The sequence below is a fragment of the Myotis davidii genome, unplaced genomic scaffold (genome assembly GCF_000327345.1).
Source record: "Myotis davidii unplaced genomic scaffold, ASM32734v1 scaffold329, whole genome shotgun sequence".
Lineage (NCBI taxonomy): Eukaryota > Metazoa > Chordata > Mammalia > Chiroptera > Vespertilionidae > Myotis > Myotis davidii.
In genome coordinates this window covers 2,272,620-2,290,055 of record NW_006300374.1, presented here as the reverse complement: position 1 = coordinate 2,290,055, position 17,436 = coordinate 2,272,620, and the positions used below count along the sequence as shown (strand labels likewise).

Below are 17,436 nucleotides of genomic sequence, written 5' to 3'. Positions count from 1 at the left end.
CCTTCCGGATGCCCTTCTGGATGACCTTCTGGAGGAAGCTGGGGCTACGAGGGAAGCCTGGGTCCTGGGTGCCTGCCAGCGGCCAGAAGGAAGCCTGGGTCCTGGGTGCTTGCTAGTGGCCGGAGGGAAGCCGGTGCTGGCAGCCAGAGGAAGGAAGGCCTACTCTTGCAAAAATTTCATGCACTGGGCCTCTACCTCTAGTATATATATAAAAGCCTAACTGACCACCCGACCATTTAACTGTCCTGTCCGACCGGTAGCTGTGACACAATAACCACCAGGGGGCAGATGCTCAACATAGGAGCTGTGGTGACTTGGCAGCTGCAGTTCTCGGGTGATGCACCTGGAACCAGAGGGGAGGAAGCCTGATTTCAGGGTGCATCACCTGAGAACAGCCCTCTCACAATCCAGGACCCCTTGGGGGATGTCAGAGAGCCTATTTTGCCCCAATCCCTCCAGGCCAGGCCAAGGGACCCCACCTGTTGTAAGGACCCTGCTCACTCTGCAGACATCCTTTAAGCCTGGCGCCAGCCTAGGTGCGGCCAGCTGGGGAGGGACCGCAGGAGGTTGACTCCAGGGTGTGTCTGGCCGTCTCGCCCAGTCCTGCCCCGCCAGCCACCTTCTAAGTAATTTCCTTTCAATGTGCACAAATCCCTGCACCAGGCCTCTAGGAATAAATATTTGTTGAAATAGTATTTGTAGGATGCTGAAAACCTACTAAACCACAGTCATTTGGGATAAGAGAATCATTCTTGTTGAGTTTTTATCTCCTATATGTTTTTTCAACCTCTATAATGCTATATATAGCATGTTTTATGTTAAAGGTTATCTCTTTAGCAATATAATCCATATAAAAATTAAAAGTTAATTATTCTTTTTGCTTTGCTTCTTAAATCTATTTTTAATACCATGCCTTCCCATACCAATTAAACATCTCTTTTCTTAGATGGAGGCCAAAGTAAAGGGGACACTAAATTGCCACGGAAATCTCAGTGACTTCCCAACAAGCAAAGGAGATGAGACACTCAGCTGGCTGATGGAATCTACCTGATGGGAAAGTACTCATGTGGTCATAGGGCTGCTGTTCTGTCGATGTTTACATTCTCTCGTCCCAAGCACTGTGGTGAGGAGGAAAAAGGAAAGAAAACATTACTTGATGTAAAGCCAGGTGCAGGAGGAAGAAATGCTTTCATGCAAAGTTAGTGACTTTTGGTCTCTTCTAAAGAAAGACAAAGTTACCATATTAACTGAATTAAAAGAGACTCAGTTGTCAAACCCACAGAAGTACAAATTTGTTTTTTCCCCCTGAGGGAGGAAGAAGGAAAATTGAGGATTTGGGTAAACTCCATCCATCCTGGGGGTTGGATCTGAACATGTATAGTCATAATTGCATAATAAAAGGCAATATATCTGGAATTAGGTCAGTTTGTCAGGAGTAAGGATCATGTCTATTTGAGTGGACGGACTGTGGAGCAAATATGCCATACAAAAAAAATAATGACTTTATGTCTGATACAGACCATAGAAAATACTATACCCTCAAAAATCCTGAACAAACTTGAATCTTCCCCAGTGTGTAGCAACTCCCCATGTGAATCAGTGGACTAGAGATGCTTCAGGAAAGTTATTTTAGCACAGTGATATGTATTATTAAATCATCGAGATTTTTAAAAGTCACGAAATTGAGCCTGTTGCTCTTAACAGACGAAACTTAGATGTCCCCTTTTTATAAAAGGGTCAATTTCATCTTCCTTTCAGAAGCAGGTACTTAACTCTCTTCTTCAGGTGATTTGTGCATCTGGTATTGACATTAATTCTTATTTCCATTCTTGATGTTAAAATGTGACTGTTCACATTTTTCTCTTGAGAAATGGGGATCTTGGCTGTAGGGCTTTGGCTTTGATGCTCTTAGCCCTTGCAGGTCTACACTATGAACTAATTTCTCCCAACTTCACCTCAGTTCGCAACTTCTGTTCTGTTAGCTAAGTGGTACTTCAGGTGACTATTAAATATTGATATAAACAGCTATAAGTGTGTACTACACATGCTTCTACATTGGTCATTCAAATAGCATATATATATATATTTTTGGAATTTTTCAAGATAGTATTTTAAAGGGAGAAATTACATTCGAATCATGTGTGTACAAGGGATTATTTTTTATAAAAATCACAGTGTATTTTTACTCCCTATATCCAGTGTAGTGAAATTGATTTGGATCATTTCCTAATATTGACTCAGAATATTGACATGTGAGTAAATCTGCAGATAGTAAGACTCTGTAGTTATCATGGTGTCCTTATGCAAATAACATTCAACAAAGGACATTAAGGGAGAAATTTATGGCTTTGTTTGGATCCTTTTTTTTTTTTTTTTTTTTTTTACACCTCATCATTCTAGCCTTTCTTTTCTTTCTCTCTTTTTTTTCCTTCCTGTTTAGGCTTCTAAATGTTTCAAAGTGTACCCAAGAATGGTGTAAGCTTGGTCCATTTTTAATGATAGACTAACCAAAAGAGCCACATCAGATTGATAGACGCAACATTGCTTGTGTATGTTTTCATCACACATCACCCTATACTGTTAGGTTTATTCAAATAAGAGTATTAACCAGGCCCTTTTTCTCCTTTTATAAGAAAAAGTTCCAAATAGCCGGTAGGACTGTGAATAAATTACTGCAGATCTGTTCAGATCTGTAAACCTATATTTGAATTCAAAGTCACATTGGCTGGCTTCACAGCAAAAAGTTAATAAGTAACTGAAAACTTCAGTTCCAAAAACTTGTTACAGTAAGAGCAAAAGATTATTTCAAAGGAATCATTGATATAATTACTTGCATCTCAGAATTTAGATTACCAGTAAAACAAATCTGAATATTGCATCAGCCCTGGTAGATATTTTGGGAGGATATTGGGATGTTGCAAAGAGGTTTGACTTGAATTGAGTATGTTTGATTACAATTTGTTTTTTTAATTAGGCAAGCTTTCCCAATTGAGTTATTCCAATGTAGCATACCTCTTTTATCTAAGTTTTATCTAATTTGGGGGGCGGGTAGAAGTCTTTGCTAACGCTATGTAGGAGTTTTCCTTTGGGAAGCTAGCCTTTGTTTTACTTCCCATACCAGGAGAGAAGACAGAGTGCATGTTAATCTCTTTCTGCTGATAATTGTGCATGTACTTATTTGTGTGTGTGTGTGTGTGTGTGTGTGTGTGTGCATATATTTATTCATATATAACTTCATTTCTATTTTAAGTCAAGAAATAATAATTTTAATTTCTTAATAACTCCATCATCAGTTCTGAATTATACCTTGTGAGGATTCCCTGGTGATTCTGCTGTCATTGGAGAAAAAGAGGTTTATCAGTTCTTCCCCCAGTATCATTTTATAACTAACCATTAAAAGTAATCTGAAGGCCCTGACCGGTTTGGCTCATTGGATAGAGCATCAGCCTGCAGACTGAAGGGTCCCAGGTTCGATTCGGGTCAAGGGCATGTACCTCGGTTGCAGGCACATCCCCAGTAGGGGGTGTGCAGGAGGCAGCTTATCAATGTTTCTCTCTCATCAATGTTTCTAACTCTCTGTCCTTCTCCCTTCCTCTCTGTAAAAAATCAATAAAATATATTTTAAAATGGTATAAAAAAATTAAAAAATACTCAAACTTCTGCAGGAAAGACTTTCGAAACTTAAATGATATGACAAGTCACTAAAAAATGGTTGATGATTTTTTGACCACCTACACATCTAAATTCTAAACCATCAGTGTCTTTCTGCTGGTATTGCTTAGTGGTTGAGCGTCAACCCATGAACCAAGAGGTCCTGGTTTGATTCCTGGTCAGGTCACGATCCCCAGTAGTGCAGGAGTGCAGGAGACAACCAATCAATGATTTTCTCACATCATTGAGGTTTCTATCTCTTCTACTCCCTTCTCCAAATCCTTGTTTTTCAGACTTTATCACTAATATCTTTCAAATAAGGGTCTGATCATCACTATTGCAATTTTGTGATACACCTTAGCCTGTTCTTCTCTGAAATAAAAACTGTGGTGACCACTTTCCACCTGTGTGATAAGATATCTTAAACAAGCATCAGGCCCTGACCGGTTTGGCTCATTGGATAGAGCATCAGCCTGCAGACTGAAGGGTCCCAGGTTCGATTCGGGTCAAGGGCATGTACCTCGGTTGCAGGCACATCCCCAGTAGGGGGTGTGCAGGAGGCAGCTTATCAATGTTTCTCTCTCATCAATGTTTCTAACTCTCTATCCTTCTCCCTTCCTCTCTGTAAAAAATCAATAAAATATATATTTTTTAAAAAAAGTAATCTGAAGGCCCTTGGCTCTGAGAAGTCCACATATATGGAGATTATGTTCTGTTCTCTTCAGTCTTGGTATCTTGGGAACTGCTGCCAGACCCAACCTCCTCCACCCCTCCTCCCTCCCCCCCATTTTCACTAACATATATCCATTTCAGTCAAGAGTACCCTTTTTTTATGTTAAACAAGTGAAACAAACATCCTTATATTTCTTAATAGATAAGTATGATCAGCGAATTTCTACATGTAAATACAAAACTATTTCTTTTCTAGATCATAACGTTAAAAATGATGTCCATATTTATGGTCAGCTATCTTTACAGTTTTCTTACTTAAAAACAAACATATAAATTGGTTATTTTTAGGACAGAGACTTGTGACTCATAGTATATTTTTGCATTTATTTTTTAAAATGGTAAGTTATTAAAAAGGATATAGAGCAGTGTGTATTTCTGAAGAGCGTTAATAATATCCCAATGCAAAAATAATCAGCACACTTAATTACATCCCATTCAGTGGGATTCTTAAATCAGGAAAATTAAGCTGTTTGTTTTCAATTGTCTTATATTTTAAATTGCCTTCACTAATGTATAAGCTATTACTGTACATACAAATTAATCCTCAGTATTCACAAGCAATAATGGTCGGCAGAGTTGTCTTCAGAGATAGCAGTGCTGAGCCCCTGTTGGAGACTGTTTGGGAGCAAAGTGTTAAGCTCATTCAGAGCCTCCAAAGTCAATGCAAGCAATAATTCCATTACAAGTCGATTATAATTCTTTCTCCTGTGCTTCTGAAATTGAAGGGTAAGAGAAATCATGGTTTTAAAACAGCCTGAAGAAAAGGTTTTGGGAAAAGAAGTGAGGTTAATCGGAAGTTACAAAGTCCTGATGGTGTATTAGTACATTCTTTCATGCCTACTCCCCCTTTGATGGATGTTGTTAGCCCAAATAACATTTTATATCATAGAAGTTGAATAGGGTTATTGTATTGCCAAGGTAGGAGGAAGATCGGGGCACATACATGTTTAAATACTGTGGGTTTGACACCTGTTTGAAAACAACTTAATGAATAAGAATTTTAACCCAGAATTTTTTTTTCTCCCAAAGCAGATCTAAATTGTTTACTACCCAGGGTTGGAAAGGGCAGACACCTCTAGTCTTGCTTCTCTGGTTGCCCTCTACCACACCCCTTTCCAGATCTACTTGGTTCAAGACATTTTCTGAAATGGAAATTCTACTGTTTTTCAAACTGCCATTGATTGTGAGAACTCTATGTCCCTTGGGATCACCTCTTAGAACTCCAGTTCTCTATCATGTTTGCTGCTACATTTGTAGAATGAACTTTGCCTGTATTGATCGACTTTAACCTGATTTACAGTTCTTTATTTCTAGAAGGTTTTGTCTTATCATTTGACCCATGTATAGGATTAGGATACTTTATTTCAGGAGTGTACCATAAAGAATACTGTCCCTGTATTTTTATCTTCACTTAGGCTTTGAATTTGAGTTTGCTTGTTTTGTTGTGTTTTGTTTTAAATTAGAAGAAGAGTGATAAAACCTATAATCAGGCCAAACTCAAAAAGTTCCCTGTGCTTCAGCACTGTAGTTCCGTCCTCAGATGGGGCACTTTTACTTTATGTTGTGCATGTATGATTGTGTTTGTTTGTTTTTTTTGCTTTGGGGGGCTTTTATTTTTGTAATAATGAGGCAGAAGAAAAATGCAGTAGTAGGTAAATGACTGGTTACAAACATGTTATGCAATTTTATTTTATAAAACCTAAGGGGAAAAGTTTAACTCTCTGTAAATCATTTCTTAGCTCTGGTAAAATGCTTATATTGCTCCTCTAACACATGCTCAAGTCAGGCCTTTCTCTTTTTTAAGTGCCTTTTTTTCTCTCCCTTCCCTGCCCGCCCCTTTCAAACTGTTCTCATATACCCTGAAGTACAGGCTAATAAGTCAGGGGATTCAGGAGGAAGAATCTCAAACTTGCCAACTTCATGTCATGCTGTAATGTTCTTCCTTTTCTTTATATGTATATGGATATATGTATAAGATACATAAATACATATATATGTGTATATATATGTATACATATGTAATATATATATAAAACTAGTAGCTGCTGTACCATTGCATCCTTTCTGAACACTTCCTGTCAGTGTTTGCAAGACTTCTGCCTCTTTATTCCACTGCTTTTAATCAATTCAAATGGATGGACTGGGAAATTGTCTTTCCCCCTATGAGTATGTTTGTGTGCATGTGTGTGTGCGTGCATACATACATATATATATATAAAATAAGTAGTTATTACAAGTAAAATAAATTTAGCCAACTCATTGACTATTCCTGGGTTTAACCCACTGCTCTATGCCCTTCAAACTTGGCATGAGTAATACTGGAGAAAGCATTGGAGTAACAAGTCTTTTGTGGATCAAGTCAATAAGGTGCACTATGGCAGGCAAACAGCCATGGGGGAGCTAGAGTTAGAATCATGATATTGTATTTGAATAAGTTTTCACGGAAGTTAGCAACTTTGTCAACATTGAAACTGCATCATACAGTCTTTGGGGAAATTCTTTTCGGAGAATTCATATAGCTATTTTGCATTCTCTGTCAAAGGTTAATATATTTAGAAGTAGAAGGACTTCAGGTGCCAGGGAAAACACTCATATAACCTATAGCATTATTGAAAGATCTTCAGTTTTCATTTGCCAGATAGTTACATTTGGCTTAATCTGCTTTTATGGTTATTTAAATCCCTCCCTTGAGCCAAATAACATAATTTTCGGCATCTAAGATTCATTTGTTTTTTGTTGTTTTGTTGAAAACATATTTGACATGTTAAGGGAGACTAAGTTGAACCTCAAAACCCAGTACAAATATCTAGTAAGTGCTCCCTTTTAAATACATTTCATTTGGGAAGAGGAGACTAGTGGCTAAAAGGAGAAAGCAGAGGCTCCTGGTAGTGTTACCTGCTGGCAACACTGTTATTAGGCAGCCTCTGTTTGGTCGTGTTACTCTTGGATTACTACGTTAGGGGGAATATCATTTAACCTTCGTGCCTCAGATTACCCATCAGAATGTTGGGTATAATAATATTCACCTACCTCCCAGGGATATCAGAGACTTTATTAGTTCAAAAATACTTTGAGTTTTTCTAAAATGTCCTATATAATTAAAAAAGTATTATCATCGTCCTGCAGAGGCTAAAGAATGGGTATAAAAAGCACCATTTAATTTTTAATTTTAAAAATAAGTCACTGGAATTCTAATTAAGATACGTATTTGTTATTTAAGTATTTTATATTTGTGGTGGGGTAAAATGGTTACTTTCAGATTAGTAAGTGGGAAGGGGGAAGTAACACATTGTTTCTTAATCATATGTAGATTTTTTTTTTTTTGCCTTTTATGGTGTTATTTATTACAGGTGTGATTTTTGCCAAGGTTTCAGAGCTGAAGCTACGTAAAATTTGGATGGTTTGTCTTTGGAGTTGGTTAATGATCCCGAAAGTTTTATCTGCCTCACGTTTCCATCTTCTCCATCTAATTTTCTTGTATTAGTTGTTTGGTGATGCATAGCAAAGCTTTTAACTATCTAAGAAAGAATGGGAGTCTCCTCATTCTTGTAAATTGGAGACAGTGTACTGTTCCTGCAACTATAGGTTTATCCATCTTTGCACTAAAGGGGCAAGCACTACACACAGTCAGCAGGGTACACTTCTAGCCAGTTTCCCTTTGTGATTTATGCTTCTTCAACCCATGGAAGAGTTGTAGGAAAATGGTAGAGGGGAGGCAGGATTCACTTCCTAGCTGGGGCAGGGTTGGGAGGCTGGGGGTGGAAGGAAACACGGTTTGCCCATCTCTGAAGAGGAAAGAAAGATCTTTCTATCCTACCTTCTATCCCAGCGTATTAGGTAGTAATACATAGAATTTTCCTCCTATCATTTAAACAACAGGAAAAATGGATGCTGCCTTTCTAGTTAGGAATAAATGCTGAGCAACAATTGCTGGGGATTGAGTGCTGATTTAAATTGTAGCACATGTTCAGGATTAGGAAAGAACATGTAGGGAGATGAAGAACAAACTATCTAGCTCAAGTGAGTCAGGAGAAAGCAGCAAGCCCAAGCACACAAAGCACTGGACTGATACCCAGAATTGGCCAAGGCTCATTTAATCTCTAGTGATGGGACGTTTTTATTACTTTTTCCAGATAAGGCCTTAGTAGCCTCTGAGTATCAACTATGCAGATAAATGTACTCTTTATTTTACACATCTTTTCTTACCCATTCTTTAAATAACATGTTAAGACTTCTACCCAAAGAAATAAGGCATTAAGGGTTTGTTGAATATGTATCTCTTCCGCTAGAGAAAATTAACAGAAGCATAAAATAGAGATATTTTATTTGTTCTTCTATCATAAAATGTGAATCTTACATTAAAAAATTAAGTGTACATCCTTTCACTGGTGCAAAACTTAGAATCATGGAATACCATTGGGTTGTTAAGTTACATTATCACCCCAGCGTTCAATTCTGAGAAAGATTCAGGTTCTGCAGCACAGTGTTCAGATTCATAGAGCTGAACAGATTGTCCGACTCTAATTTAAAATAGCTTTGAATATTAATGTTGTATTCTTCTTTATTTCCTTTAGTCTTCATTCTTCTTTCCTTTAATTTGAGCTGTTAAGTTAACCATTTCATCAGCCAGTTGCTACACTGGAGTATTGCGTATTGCGAAGAATCTGGGGAGGAAAGGTTAACCTGTCTTTCACCTCCTTTTCTCACATGGCATCTACCCTGTGTCCCATTGAATTCAGAAGTAAAGACTACAGTCTGTTCCAGGAGACTGTTCACATCCCAGCACAGACTGAGAGAGAGACGCTAGGGCTTTAATCAGACTGCCATTGAATAACTTGACATTAAATTGCTTTTTTCTTAGCTACTCCCAAAGTACCATTTGCTTGAAAGTAACTATTTGTGGTCTTTAATTTCCTCATACTGTAATACTTCTACTTTACTTCTCAATATTTCTTACATATTTTCAGTTTATAGCAGATTAATACTTAAGTTTCTGACACTTTCCCGAACTGTTAACCAAACAGGTCAAGAGTACTTTCAGAAGTCTTAGTAATGTAATTAACAGGGTCAATATTTCCAGGAATTAAAATTATCACTGGTGACCAGAATTTTTTTTCCCTTCTCCTTTGTATTAAAAAATAGATTTCTCTACTATATAATGTAGTAGCTGCAGTTTATGGCTTCCTCTTGATGCTTTCGAGGTTGTTCAGAAGAAGCACAGGCCTTTGTTAGGGGCTTAGTTCTCATAATTCTCTGCCTAGCTTTTTTTCATACTTCCCTGGGGAAAAAACACCTACTTTGCAAACAGTTAAGTCAAACAGGTCATATGAATCCTTAGTACGGATTTTATGTTTTTTAGAAAACTCTTTCTACATCATTTGCTCCCATTTTGCTAATAATATAATTCTACTAGAAACCTGATGCACAGATTCGTGCACCAGTGGGATCCCTCTGCCTGGCCTGCAGGATCAGGCTGAAACCGGCTCTCCGACTTCCCCCGAGGGGTCCCAGATTGCGAGAGGGCGCAGGCCAGACTGAGGGACCCCCACTGGTACATGGTCGGGGTCAGGGAGGGACGTGGGAGGTTGTCCAGCCTGGGAGGGACTACAGGAGGGCTCCAGGGCATGTCCGGCCCATCTCTCTCAGTCCTGATCAGCAGGACCTCAGCAGCAAGCTAACCTACCAGTAGGAGTGTGTGCCCCCTGGTGGTCAGTGCACGTCATAGTGACTAGTTGACCAGTCGACTATCTGCCCCCTGATGGTCAGTGCATGTCATAGTGAGTGGTTGAGCGGCCTTAGCATATCATTAGCATATTATGCTTTGATTGGTTGAACAGACGACTGGACACAGCATATTAGGCTTTTATTATATAGGATTTTATCTTAAATCTAGTGTTAAAATATTTTATAATGGAGCATTGATAGAAACCTAATTAAATTAAAGCAAGATGACTATTACCCAAGATAACTCGAAAATACTTCAATTTTTGAAGTCAACAGCTCCATTCAGCCTCTAAGCCAGCCATGGGCAAACTTAGGCCTACGGGCCGGATCCGGCCCGTTTGAAATGAATAAAACTAAAAAAAAAAGACCGTACCCTTTTATGTAATGATGTTTACTTTGAATTTATATTAGTTCACACAAACACTCCATCCATGCTTTTGTTCCGGCCCTCCGGCCCAGTTTAAGAACCCATTGTGGCCCTCGAGTCAAAAAGTTTGCCCACCCCTGCTAAGCACATTTAGAAGTTAACAGTAACCAAGACCAGCTGTTGATATGTTTTTCTGTTGACAACCTGCCCTTAATTTGTCAGACCTCAGCTGTCTTGTATTTTCTGTCCTTGCAGCCATAACCTCATGTTTTTTGTTTGTTTTGTTTTTTTGCTTATCTCTGCTGCTTACAAGGGTATTGTGCTCTGTGCCAGCACATGGCGTTTTCTTTCCCATACCTGCAAAATTACCAAGGATTACCCCAATTTGGGCTACAGGCATTAAAAGAGTTTTTCTCAATTAACAAAGGTATTACTGTTTTATATAGTTAGTGAGAAAGTTGGCCACCTTTAGCCAACTTTTAAAGTCCCGGCTCTGCCTACATATAATTACATAGACCTTCTGAGACCTTCAGATAAACAAGGGGCCCTTCCACCAGGAGAGGTAGGGTCCAAGGCCAGCCTCCAGAGAACAGACTCAAGCTTGGTACTGTCCTTTGTAGGCTGTCACGGAAAAATTGTATTATAGAAAGTATCAAAAATATTAATTGTTCTTGAGGAGAGTAGGCAGATCTGAGGCTTGCCATTGTGTTTTGCTTAAAAGAAGAGGAAAAGAAATCTCTGGCTGGCAAAAATTTGTGCCCCAAATAACGTGTTAAAGTCTACTAAGGTAACGAAATGATGGGTGTTTTCTCCCTTTTTTATAAGCAAGAAAGTTTATTTGTAGTTGTAAAAATTATTGTGGGACTGCAGATCTATTTGCTGATTGGAAATACAGATTCTGATTTTTAATCTGGCTAAGCACATATTTCCAACTTTTACACTATAAATTTTGATAAGGGAAAGACTTGTTTGTTAACAGAAGGAAAAACAGGTCTTAACTTATACAGTGAATGTTCACTCTGTAGCGGAACTTCCCTCCAGTTGCACATCTTCCTCTTACCATAGCCACCTCCACACTTGTTAGAGATGCCAGTGTGTTTCTCCACAATCTTGAAGGAAGGAGCCTGAATAATTGCTGCTCCTTTGAGGGAAAGGCACTGCTTATTGTATCACATGTATTTATAGGGAGGTGCATTTATACTAACTTGAAGGGATATACTGTATTTTAAATAAGTGTGTGACTTAATATTTTGGGGTTATTTTTCTTCCTTTAAAACTGGACCTGAACAAAGCTTTGAGTTGATATTTGTAATAATCTCAGGACCTGAAAGATTGTAGCATTTAGTGTGTCTTAAAAATTATGTACTGTACCAGCCATGGATTTTTGTAAATATACCTGTCTCCCTTTTTTGTATTATTTTAGTAAAAAAATAATAATAAATTTAAATAAAAGGGGGTGGTAATGACATGTGAATGGGTGTGGTATGTATGTGTGTGTGTTTGTATAAGGCTCTTATGAGATGAACTGGTGCTTGTTTAATTTCCGGCTCTAATCAGAGCAGGAATATGGACAACTGCTGCTACTGTACTCTGCACTGAGCCTAGGTATTTCCATTTATCTTTCCCAGTGGTTGATTAGAAACGAGCTACCAGGAAATGACTAAGAACTTAAATTCTTCCCACTGCCATCTTGCTCTGTATTCTGAGTTCGCATACCCTTTGAAGTTTAATGGTAAAGCTTTCCGATCTTTGGGGGGTTCACTGGTCTGTAGTTTTTAGAGAACTCTTATCACTATTTTCTAAGAAGAAAGAAGGACAGATAATTTTTTTAACCAAAATCACACATTTCATAAAACCCTGATGAGTTATGGATATGTGAGAGGACTTAAACATTCCTGAATATGGATCTTTGAATTTGGTAAACTAACCCCATGGATATACTCCTTCAGTGCAGGGGAATTTTTTTTTCTTTTTTTGCAACAGCCTTGCTCATATTCCAGGTGTAGCTAGCGAACCCCTGTTTTAAAGCAGGAGCCTTATTTGATTTAGTGTAGTTGTTTCCTGTCAATTCTTTGTGACAGGGCCTTTTACATGCGTGGTTTTTTCTTTTTGTATGTGTTACGTGTTTATTGTATTAAATAAAGAGGAATGTGCATATTATTCTTGTGTCTGTTGTATTATTGGGCTAACTTGGACTTTAACATCTTATTCTTTCAGTAGTAGAGTATCTGTTGTCTGTATCTCACTGCACTAGGCACTATGGGATGCAGAAGTAAAGTACATAGTCCCCACCCTCAGTATATTGACAGTTTACAATCACATAACAGGTTAAAAGATGCCAGTTCAAACTTTGTCACAAAGTTGTGGTCCATTGCCACCTGACATTTAGTTGAGAACAAGGGAGAAATTAGACTAGACTGCAGTGATGGCGAACCTTTTGAGCTCGGCATGTCAGCATTTTGAAAAACCCTAACTTAACTCTGGTGCCGTATCACATATAGAAATTTTTTGATATTTGCAACCATAGTAAAACAAAGACTTATATTTTTGATACTTATTTTATATATTTAAATGCCATTTAACAAAGAAAAATCAACCAAAAAAATTAGTTCGCATGTCACCTCTGACACGTGCCATAGGTTTGCCATCACTGGACTAGAGAAATTTGGGAAGACTTTGTCAAGTGAATGGTAGTTGAGCGGGGCCTCTGAAGATAAGTGGGATTTGGCTAGGAAGAAGGAAAAGGGAATGTCCCGAGTGGACAGGATGGAGCAGTAAGTAGACCAGACTGGTACGAAGTATACATAGGGATTAGTAGCAGCCAGATTGAGGGAGTCCTGGAATGCAGGACTTTGGGTTATAGGGTTGTGTGTATTCCAGAATGCTACTAGGGTCAAGGCTTGCAATGTAGACATGGGAATTATCTGCAAAAGTGATCATCTTTTAAAGTCTTACTTATAGAGCACTTCTAGGAACCATATTACTAAGAGAAAAGAGTAGAAAAAAAAAAATTCAGCCTCAGAAACCTAACTAGGGAATGGGAAAAGGGTGAAGAGCTAGAAAGCAATTTGTCAGAAATTGAAAAGTTTGTCATTTACAAGTGTATATAGAAAAGGAGTGGTAGTATGAGTGATTTTTATTTTTCCTTTCACTTAAGTGTGTTTTCAATGTGTGGTCCTCAGATGAATTTTGAAAAGCCATGGGTCCTCATGCATGGGGGAAAGAATAGAAATGCCTTTATTAGAGAAAATAATGTTTAAGGACAGTTTTGCAAAAGCGTGTTCTTGGGAGTAGTAGTCCCTTAAGAAAAGTATGCTTAAATAATTTGACTACACTTAACTATGTTGTCACCATCTTATAAATGTATTTGACTTTATTTTTTTTAATCCTTGCTTGAGGTTATTTTTCCCATTGACTTTTTTTTTTTTTTTTTTTTTTGAGAGTGGAAGGGAGGCAGCAGGGGGAGAGAAAGACACACATCTATTGGTTGCCTCCCACATTCCTCAAACTGGGGCCAGACCAGGAATCTGCAGGCCGATACTGTAACCACTGAGATAAACCGGCCAGTGCTATATTAACATTTTTAAAGGGCCACTGTTAGACAAGATTTTTTTAACCCATAATTTCCCCTTATTTGACCCTGGGATGCCTTTTTTTAAAAAAATGTATTTTATTGATTTTTTACAGAGAGGAAGGGAGAGGGATAGAGTTAGAAACATCGATGAGAGAGAAACATCCATCAGCTGCCTCCTGCACACCTCCTACCGAGGATGTGCCCACAACCAAGGTACATGCCCTTGACCGGAATTGAACCTGGGACCCTTCAGTCCATAAGCCAACGCTCTATCCACGAAACCAAACTGGTTAGGGCTGGGATGCCTTTTTATTATCACTCATACTAGTTTTGTTTTATTATATATATATTTTTTAAGTTTTTAAGAAAAAAAACTGTGGCCCAAGGAGTTAAGGATTTCAAGAAGTAAGCAGGTAGAGAAGTGCAACCAATTCTGTAGCATTGAATGAGGATCAGGTATCCAAAACGTAGAGTTGTTCAAGGGAGGATAGAGAAGTATATGAAATGGGAAGTATGTTTTACACTTGACCACATAGGCAGGAAATGTGTCAGACCTGAGTTTTGGCACAGGAAAATAACTACCTTTTACAAAATTTTTATAAGGGGAACATGGACTTGTACAAAGTTTTCTGTATAAGAATATTCATCTCAAATGTTGCTCATAACAGTAAAAGTTTGAAACAATCTAATGCCGTGTTAGAAGGGATTGGTTCAGTAAGTAAAATAATATTAAATGAAAATTTTAAGATAAGACCAAGATGTGCATGTATTAAATGGAAGAGCAGTTAGAAATGTAAATGCACCTCGGCACAGGGAAACATTTAGGGCACACACCCCAAAATACAGAGTTGTGTTTTATTTAATTGTGTTTTCAATGAACATGAGCAACATAAGTTCTTTGGGTTTGTTTTTTGTTGGTTTTTTTTTTTTTAATCCTCACCCCAGGATATTTTTCCATTGATTTTTAGAGAGAGTGGAAGAGAGAAGGAAAGGCAGAGAGAGATATTGATATGAGAAATACATCGATTGGTTGCCTCCTGTATGCGCCCTGACCAGGGCCTGAGCTGGGGAGGAGCCTGCAACTAAGGTACATGCCCTTGACTGGAATCCAACCCGGGACCCTTTGGTCTGCAGTCTAATGCTCTATTCACTGAGCCAAACTGGCTAGAGCAGTTCTTTGAGGGGTTTTTTGTTTGTTTGTTTGTTTGTTTGTTTTTAAGAAACAAACAGGTGGACTTGGTTGAAGAGAGGGAGAAAGAAATGGGAAGAAAACTTACCACTGGGAGAAAGGAAAAGAATTTATTCCACTCAGACCCTACTGGATCCCAAAATTGGGTCTGGCTTGGAGGTCAAAACACAATGACCTGCTTGATTTAAAATCATGAATTTTTGGAAAAGATTATTCTTGCACTTAGTTTAAAAAAAATATCAAGTCGCCAAAACCGGTTTGGCTCAGTGGATAGAGCATCGGCCTGCGGACTGAAGGGTCCCAGGTTCGATTCCGGTCAGGGGCATGTACCTGGGTTGCGGGCACATCCCCAGGAGGAGATGTGCAGGAGGCAGCTGATCGCTGTTTCTCTCTCATCGATGTTTCTAACTCTCTATCTCTCTCCCTTCCTCTCTGTAAAAAATCAATAAAATATATTAAAAAAATATATATATCAAGTCCATACAAAGCATTTATTTCCTACCCATGGTCCCAATTTTCCTTCCCCAGAGCAACCACTGTTACCAATTTCTCCAGTTCTAATTATAAATATGTATGTGACTTTTAAACATAAGTATAACATACATATCTCTCATACTATACCTAGCATTTCTTCCAAAAAAAGTTTTTTTAAGCCCTGACTGGTTTGGCTCAGTGGATAGAGCATCGGCCTGCAGACTGAAAGGTCCCAGGTTCGATTCCAGTCAAGGGCATGTACCTTGGTTGCGGGCACATCCCCAGTAGGAGGGTGTGCAGGAGGCAGCTGATTGATGTTTCTAACTCTCTATTCCTCTCCCTCTATGTAAAAAATCAATAAAATATATTTTAAAAAAAATAATTTTTTTAAGATATGTTTTTATTGATTTTTTTTTAGATAGGAAGGTAGAGAGAGAGAAACTTCATAAATTGGCTGCCTCGTGCACACCCTCTATCAAGGATCAAGCCTGCAATCCAGGTATGTGCCCCAACTGGGAATCGAACCTGTGACCTCTTAGTTCATGGATCGACACTCAACCACTGAGCCACACAGGCTGGTCTCTTCCAATTTTCTTGAAGATTACTCCACCTCAGTACCTAGAAGTCTCTATGTTCTTTTTTTATAGCTCATGGTATTCCATAGTTGGAATATCATGACAATGTATTGTATTCATTCTTTACTGGTGGGCATTTAGATTACCATCACAGGTCAAACTGTAATACCCTTTCTATATCTACAGTCTGTGAGTGCATATCAAATGGACAGTTTAAAGTTCATTTTGGCATAGATAATAATGACCTAACCTAGATTTGAAAGTCTGCCTAGAATCTGTGATTGCTTCATATCCCTGTAAGCTTTGAGAAATATGAGAACATAAATCTTTTACTTAAAGGAGTTTTGAAAATTGGAGGTGAAAGCACAAGAGCTGATTCTGGGTGCACTAAGGGTTGAGTTCCATTGCAAGTGAGATCATGAGTTTTGAAAAGGACAAACCCCTCTGATGCAGATATACTCTGGTCTGTCATGAGTGTCCTTAGCTCAGAAACAATCGCTCTTCCTCATCAATGTGTGCCTCAACATGGCCTGCTTTTTCTGTCTATATATTTACCTCTTCTGTGTTCTTATGTCTGTCCCTCCACTACTTGCCCCTATCTTTTCTAGTAGGGTGGCATAGCATGAAGGGAACAGGCTGACATTAAAGACTTGAGTTTACATGACTCTGTGACACTTCAGACAAGATGTCAGCCTGTTTTCTCATTTGTACAGTGGTAAGACCCAGTGGCGGGTTCCTTGTTGAATTAGTGACATGTAGAGAGAGCACCTAGCATAGTGCCTAGCACATAGAGCTAATAAACGGTGGCTACTATTCTGTTTTCCGCCTTTTTCCTTCTTAAATTCATGCTTCCCTTTGCTCTCCTAATTTCCCCAAATACCTAAGAGAAACCACAGTGTTTTTATTTTTTTTTCCTTTTTAAAACTTGTTGAATTAGTGACATGTAGAGAGAGCACCTAGCATAGTGCCTAGCACATAGAGCTAATAAACGGTGGCTACTATTCTGTTTTCCGCCTTTTTCCTTCTTAAATTCATGCTTCCCTTTGCTCTCCTAATTTCCCCAAATACCTAAGAGAAACCACAGTGTTTTTATTTTTTTTTCCTTTTTAAAATGTTACTTTTTTCTTTTCACGGTGTTTTTAAAATATAT

At 38.4% G+C, this 17,436-nt stretch overlaps 1 protein-coding gene across 1 annotated transcript in view; it reads left to right on the top strand.

Annotated features, from left to right (window-relative positions):
- The window catches only part of UBN2 (ubinuclein 2), a 79,922-nt gene extending 78,506 nt beyond the window's left edge, over window positions 1-1,416 (top strand). The window contains exon 18 of the mRNA XM_015572664.1: window positions 947-1,416. Within this exon, the coding sequence (XP_015428150.1) occupies window positions 947-996 (50 nt within the window). The 3' untranslated portion in view covers window positions 997-1,416. The remainder of the gene's footprint in view (window positions 1-946) is intronic.
- Window positions 1,417-17,436: the final 16,020 nt, after the last annotated feature.